Below are 6230 nucleotides of genomic sequence, written 5' to 3'. Positions count from 1 at the left end.
GATGAAAATATATAAACAACAATGGAACAAACAATTTTGAAAATGTCTTTTATATTTAATCATGGTAAATTTAATGAAAATATTAACATCATTATAATTTTTTAAGAAAAAGCTTGAAAGTGTACTAGTTTAGTTTTATTTGATAGGATCGATCTCTTACTTTAAAGATGACTTTGAGTATTTTGTTTTTATTTTAATAAATACTAGTAAAATTAAATTATAAAAAATAATTGTAATATACTTATCAACACTAAAAATAAATACATAACTAGTATAAATTATTCAAACTATCCACATTTAACGAAAACATTATATAAAATTACTAATGTCCCGTGGAAAAAATTCCAAATTCATACACTATTATAAATTTTGTAAAAACCATGTAAAATAATAATTGATTTAAAACATATGCTCTCGTCTTTATTTTCCCTGGCTCTAAAATCGTCTTTTTGGAAGTCATTGAGTGTGTATCTTTGCTCAATTGTTTTTAGAAAACTCCTAAAATATTGCACTTGGTTTTTATGATGCCCAATTGTTGCTCAACTTGCAAGAGAGTATTCATGATTTATGAGACTTGCACCATATCATGTTTCTCATAATCATTAATAAATTTAGTTAAAGAGATATAGAATAAAAATTCTAATTCCTCATATTGGTTGGATACCTAATTTTCTAAGGGTTGATGTGAAAGTTGAATACTCTAAGGAAGTCCAAGAGACCTTAGAATACGAAACCAAAGGTCATACGAATGTAATATAAATGTATATCTTGTCAATAGAGATGCAATTCATTGATTTATCATTCATATTCTATTCACATTCCATGTATCTCTGACAGGGTATCAGAGCTTAGGTTAGGCCTAGGCATTTTCAGAGATTGTCAGCACTGCATTCTTTCCAGAATTTGTCTGCCATTTCCCTATTTATAGAAATATTCTAATGTTGCTCCGTTGCACTTGGGCACTTCTGCTTTTCGACGGCTTGGCACTGACTCGTTCATGGAACTGCCATTGTACCTTCCATTATTCATGTTATTATATACCCGAGCGTCCGGTATAATTACCCCCATTGATGTACTTATCTCCTCCATACTCCTTATTTACAGGATCGATATATGAATCAGGTAACACCCAGACAATGTCCAGCAGGCCCTTCATTTTTTCGGAGAGTTCCTATGATATCGGGCCTGAAACCCCATATAGGTTGTTGTAGACAAAGCATAGATCATTTTGTAGCTTCCTCTTCAATTCCAACCACCTTCGCCAGGGTTTTTATAAACATATCAATCTTTTCCTCGCGGGTGGGCTGAGGATCAGGAAATTCCATTGTAATAAGCCAGCGCTCGTAGTCGCAGCCTTCGAAAAGAATAGTCGTGTCTCCTTGCTTGTTGTCCAAGTCTATAGGGGAGAAAACTGGTCCATAAGTTGAAACCCTCCAACGTCCTATAAGACACTGTGACAGCGGCGACGGCAAGCTGATACCAATTAAGTGGCCTTCAATGGAGAAGGCTACTGGTACCAGTCGGGAAGAAGGTTGAGCCCTGCTAAATGTTGTTGTAGGGAAGGCCCTCGCCAGGGTTACACCACGACAGAGATGAACTGTCAGTGTCGCCATGGCTTTTACTGACTCGTTCCCGGACCAACATTGTTGCCCAATGGATTTTGCAACATAGTGTTAAGCTTCTTGATTGTCTTCCAAGTCACTATGACAACAGATTCTCTTCTCATTGTCATTAGCACTTGAGAAATTCGTACCTTTTCTTTTTCCAAAATTTTGTTGGCTGAAACATTTCTCTGTTGAACTGGTTGCAGTTGCACATATGTTAGCTTGTCTAAGTTAGATATAATTAATTCCTACTTGTCTATGGTTGTAATTCTCCATTTGAGGAGTTTGTTCCTACATAATAGGAATTTAGTTTCTCCTAGTTTAGTGTGTGGTTGAGAGAATCTCTCAACCACACTACTGTACGTCTAACATAGAATTCATATCTTGAGACTATTGTTTGTATAAATATGTGTAAATATCCTCGTTCACAATAATAGAATATATCGTTGTGTGCTATTTTATCTTGGTATCAGAGCCTGAGGGCCTAGCCCCTCGTGGGCTTGGCTGCTCCTGGGCTGAAAAGAATAAAAGTTTTGTGAATATTTGTTTGTCCATCATCCGCTGTCCATTAGCTAGGGAAGCGATAGTTGTGGCGATTCACTAGTGATCAGAGAGGCGCTATGAGCATGTGGAAGCTCTGTTTCCGATTATGTGGAAGCTTTGTTGTCGGTTATGTGATTTCGGGAGATCTCAGATACAAAGATCTTTAGTAGCTTACCGTGTTGGTGTCGAGACCTGTGTATGGATCGCTGTGCTGGAGTGTATATGGCATGAATTTTTTGTGTGTTGATCTATCTCTATTGGAGATACATCAAGCCTCGAGGCATCTGTGTTGAGAAGACGAGGCATCAAAATCGAGGTTTAACATTCCTGTCATTTTTTTCTTCTTTTTTTAGGTCGGCGTTGTTGGAGGACGAGACCTCGTGGTTTGTATTACAATGGTGCTTTACTGGCAAGAGAGGTCGATGTTGGAATGGCAGGGGAGTTGGCGCTCATGGTTGCAGATCGTAAAGTATGGTGTGGCTGCTGGGATCCGAGCCCAGGTCTCCACAGACTCTAATGAATTTGTTCAAATTTTTAGGTGCGAGTTCAGGCATCGGGCCTCCGCTGTGGGATGGACCTTATGGTTTTGGAGATCACTCCCCCTCCAAATCTGTGAACCCTCCAGGTGTTGGATTTCTTAGCAGCGTGGAGCGATCTCTTATCTGTCTGATTGTGGTGTGGCTAGCTCGTGGTCATGAACTGTGGTAGTGCGGTGTGATTATGCGTAACAAATGTCTTGCCTGTGGTGACATGAGGAGCGAAAGTGTGGAGACATCTTGTTCGTGTCAATTCGTGTGCCCAATTCTTGTACATAATTCCAGCTGGTCGATCTCCTTGTCCGATCCGTGAAGTTGCAAGCTTCGCTGTGAAGGATTTTCCCAATTAAAGGGGAAATCTTGCAATGGCTGCGTGATTGTCAGAGTCGTAGAACACATGGATTCCTCTTACAGAGGTTCACCGGTGCGGATCTGGCGTCGATGCTGGTTGTTGCCTTCTTCGAATCTGGTGGACTGTCTACGAGGCTGCCTAACCTGTGGAGGGCAGAACCAGATCATGGTGAAGCTGAATCATGGTGGAAAATCAGAGAATTATGGTAGAGTTGGAGAGGCAGATCGACAGCCATGGTGTGTCTTACAGTCAGAGAGTGAGATCCGAGAAGAAGTTAGCAGATCGGTCGAGTTGGTGGTGTGTGTCGAGCATGCGGCGAATTACAGATCTGCGTGTTTGAGGGTGAGTTTGTGTGGATCGAAGCATATCGGTGGCAGTGCTCATGGAATCTATGAAGGTTGTATTCAAATTTTGGAATCTTGCTACTCATTGCCATATGGATTGGGTCTCTGGAAAGTGAGAAGCCCTAGGAGCACATGGACGGTCTTCTTGAAGATCCCATTGTCAAAGCTGAGGGTGGACTGGGTCTACAGAGCGACGTGTTCGTGCCTGCGTTGATTCTTCAGCGCTGATGCATTCATCGATTTTTTTCTTGCCAAAAACTGGAGTTTGGCCGATGCCTGCACCGGGAAATGGCAGGGCATAACCTGCAAAAACGGCAGAGTCTTCTTCGTTTCGCTTTCGCGCCATGAGTTACGAGGTCCTATCGATCCCCTTTCTGCGCTCGACCAGCTCCGGGTTCTTGATCTTCAGGGAAATCGGCTCAACGGCAGCATGGATCCATTGTCAAATTGCTACAATCTCAAATTGCTCTACTTGGCTTCCAATGACTTCTTGGGTCTGATTCCTGCTAATCTTGCTCGGCTCAGGCGCCTGGTGAGGCTCGACGCTTCCGATAACAATCTCCGCAGATCGATTCCGCCGGTGATACGGAACCTTACGCGGCTGGTAACTCTGCGCCTGCAGAACAACATTCTGTCAGGGCCTTTGCCAGATCTCAGCTTCTTGGGGGACTTAAATGTTTCCAATAATGAACTTTCTGGCCAAGTACCCCGCCAACTTCTGGAGAAGTTCCCGGCTTCGGCCTTCGCCGGCAATGCTGGGCTCTGCGGACGGAGTCCTTTTCCGACCTGGGATCGAGTACTCCGGTGCACACGAGATCCAAAACCAGGGCTCTCAGCACGGGGGCCGTCATTGCCATTGTGGTCGGGGATGCTGTCGTTCTGATTTTGATAACGCTAATGTTTTCTGGTGTATTACTGGAAGAAATACGTCAGGGAGGCCGAGGTTGCTGGAAAAACGGCCTCTGAGAAGATGGATTTCTCCGGTGGCGCGCAGACGCCAGAGATGGAGAGGAGTAAACTTGTGTTCACTCCTAAGTAGATGGTGAAGGAGGATACTTTGCTATGTCAAATGCATGGCAGCGATGGCAGTTACCTTGATGGCAATGGGAGCTAGGCACAAATCTGGCATTTCGTAGAACGAGAAGTGTTCTGGACTCTAAATATTTATTGTTATGTTTGGGAAATAATCATCTTTGGGCGGAGATACAGAAATTAAATTTGAAGAGTTTATGTTGTATTTTCTTGGAATCATGTTTAAATATTATTGAGCCTTATTGAGCCTAGCTAACTCAATGTAGGCAAAGTTATTTTGTTAGAAGTTGCAACTCTAATGAATGACAGGTTAAGCGTGGAGTTCCTAGAAGTTATTTGAACAGACAAGGATGCCCAAGATGTGAACAATGAACAGATGAGGTAAAGCAGTAGCGACAACGTTTATGGTGGACAACAAAATAGATGTTTGTTTGAGTTAGTATGGTTTGTGGAATAGACTCCCCAGCATGTTATAAGCCAGTCCAGTTGTTGTAATAGTCATTGTATGTACCCAAAAACTCCAAAACCTTGAATGAAATGTAAGTTTTTTAAACGCATCTGAAAGTTAGTGGTGATCTCAAAACCACTTTGTAATGGTTTATGGTCAGCCTGAAACCATCTTTTGTCATTGTAAAGTGAGGGTTGGTGGTGAGCCAAAAACCATCTATAGAGTCTTTGTGGCTGAAGTGCTTTTGTGACTAGCTTACCTTTGTGGCAGAATCGCCTATGTGCCTTGAGGTGCCTTTGTGGCCGGGTGTGCACGAGAGCTTTGTGCTCAATTGAGCAGGTGGACTGCAGAACACCTGGCTCGGACTTAGATGATTTTTTAATTTTCTGAGTAGAAGAGGATGATTTTTTAATTTTCTGAGTAGAAGAGGATTGGCGCGCTTTTAGCACTGAAAGTCGCGCCAGGATGTGCAACTGGCGCATCTGTTAGGCCATTAATAGTGCCACTGCGCCAAAATACCAGACTGGTGCGGAATTTTACGGAAAGATCGCGCCAATTCACCTTCAAGGGGATCCGCGGGAATCCTCATCTTCGTTTGACGATTTGCGAGAGGAGGCAGATCGGAGAAGTTGTGGATCTGTCCGAGGGAGGTAGATTGTGTTTTGGAGGTTCTGTACATGCAATTCGTCCGATGGTGGCAGATCAGATTTGCCCCGAGGTGGCACATTTAAGTTTTGGATTTTCCCGATGGTGGTAGATCAGACTTGCCCAGAGGTGGCACATTTAAGTTCCGGATTTGCCTGGTGGTGGCAAATCAGACTTGCCCGGTGGTGGCATATTTCCTGAGTGGCTAATGTGTACACAGGAGCTTTGTGATCATAGGAGCAGGTGGACTGCAGTAACACCTGGCTCACAGTGTCAGATATTGGTGTGTCTGAGCATAAGAGGGTCGGCGCACTTTTCTATCTGACAATTGCGTCGAAAGGTACAATTAGCGCAACTGTTTGCGATTGTTATTTGAACATGAATATTTGGCTTAGAAAGGCACTGATATTCCTTTATATAATGGAAAATGGTATGATATTGTAACTTAAGGACTCAAAGAATTGATGACCCACAAGAGAAATAATGGCATCAAAACCCTTAGTTTCATTGTTTTGATGAGGTGACTTTGTAGATATGAATTCTTTGCTTGTGAGTTGCTTCCATAGAAAAAGTTGATCCTAATCATTGCTCCAAAGCCTACCATCAAGGCTTCATATTGTGTGTAGAAGAAGATAGTGCATAATTGCTAGAGAAAACTTTGGTATATAGTTATACAATTGAAGCTCACAATCTTTAATTGCCAGTTGTTAAGAAAAGTGGTTAAGC

The 6230-nt window shown here is 42.5% G+C and overlaps 2 protein-coding genes across 2 annotated transcripts; one reads left to right on the top strand and one right to left on the bottom strand.

Annotated features, from left to right (window-relative positions):
• Positions 1-1223: 1223 nt before the first annotated feature.
• LOC149214997 (multiple organellar RNA editing factor 3, mitochondrial-like) lies at positions 1224-1613 on the bottom strand. Its single transcript, XM_089389583.1, has one exon. The coding sequence runs from the start codon at positions 1611-1613 to the stop codon at positions 1224-1226; it is 390 nt and encodes a 129-aa protein (XP_089245709.1).
• Positions 1614-3809: 2196 nt separating this feature from the next.
• On the top strand, positions 3810-4262 carry LOC149214996 (leucine-rich repeat receptor-like protein kinase PXC1). The gene has a single exon (XM_089389582.1). It carries the CDS (start codon positions 3810-3812, stop codon positions 4260-4262), a length of 453 nt encoding a protein of 150 aa, XP_089245708.1.
• The last annotated feature ends 1968 nt before the right edge of the window (positions 4263-6230 follow it).

Source organism: Pinus tabuliformis, chromosome 1_1, assembly GCF_031772625.1.
Source record: "Pinus tabuliformis cultivar Carrire ecotype Pingquan chromosome 1_1, CPIR1, whole genome shotgun sequence".
NCBI classification, from domain to species: domain Eukaryota; kingdom Viridiplantae; phylum Streptophyta; class Pinopsida; order Pinales; family Pinaceae; genus Pinus; species Pinus tabuliformis.
Note: the sequence above shows the minus strand (reverse complement) of the source record. Positions and strands in the feature narration are given on the sequence as shown.

What these genes read in the sequence shown, in the direction of transcription:
- LOC149214997 (XM_089389583.1), bottom strand. Translation starts at nt 1,613, where the DNA reads ATGGCGACACTGACAGTTCATCTCTGTCGTGGTGTAACCCTGGCGAGG.
- LOC149214996 (XM_089389582.1), top strand. Translation starts at nt 3,810, where the DNA reads ATGGATCCATTGTCAAATTGCTACAATCTCAAATTGCTCTACTTGGCT.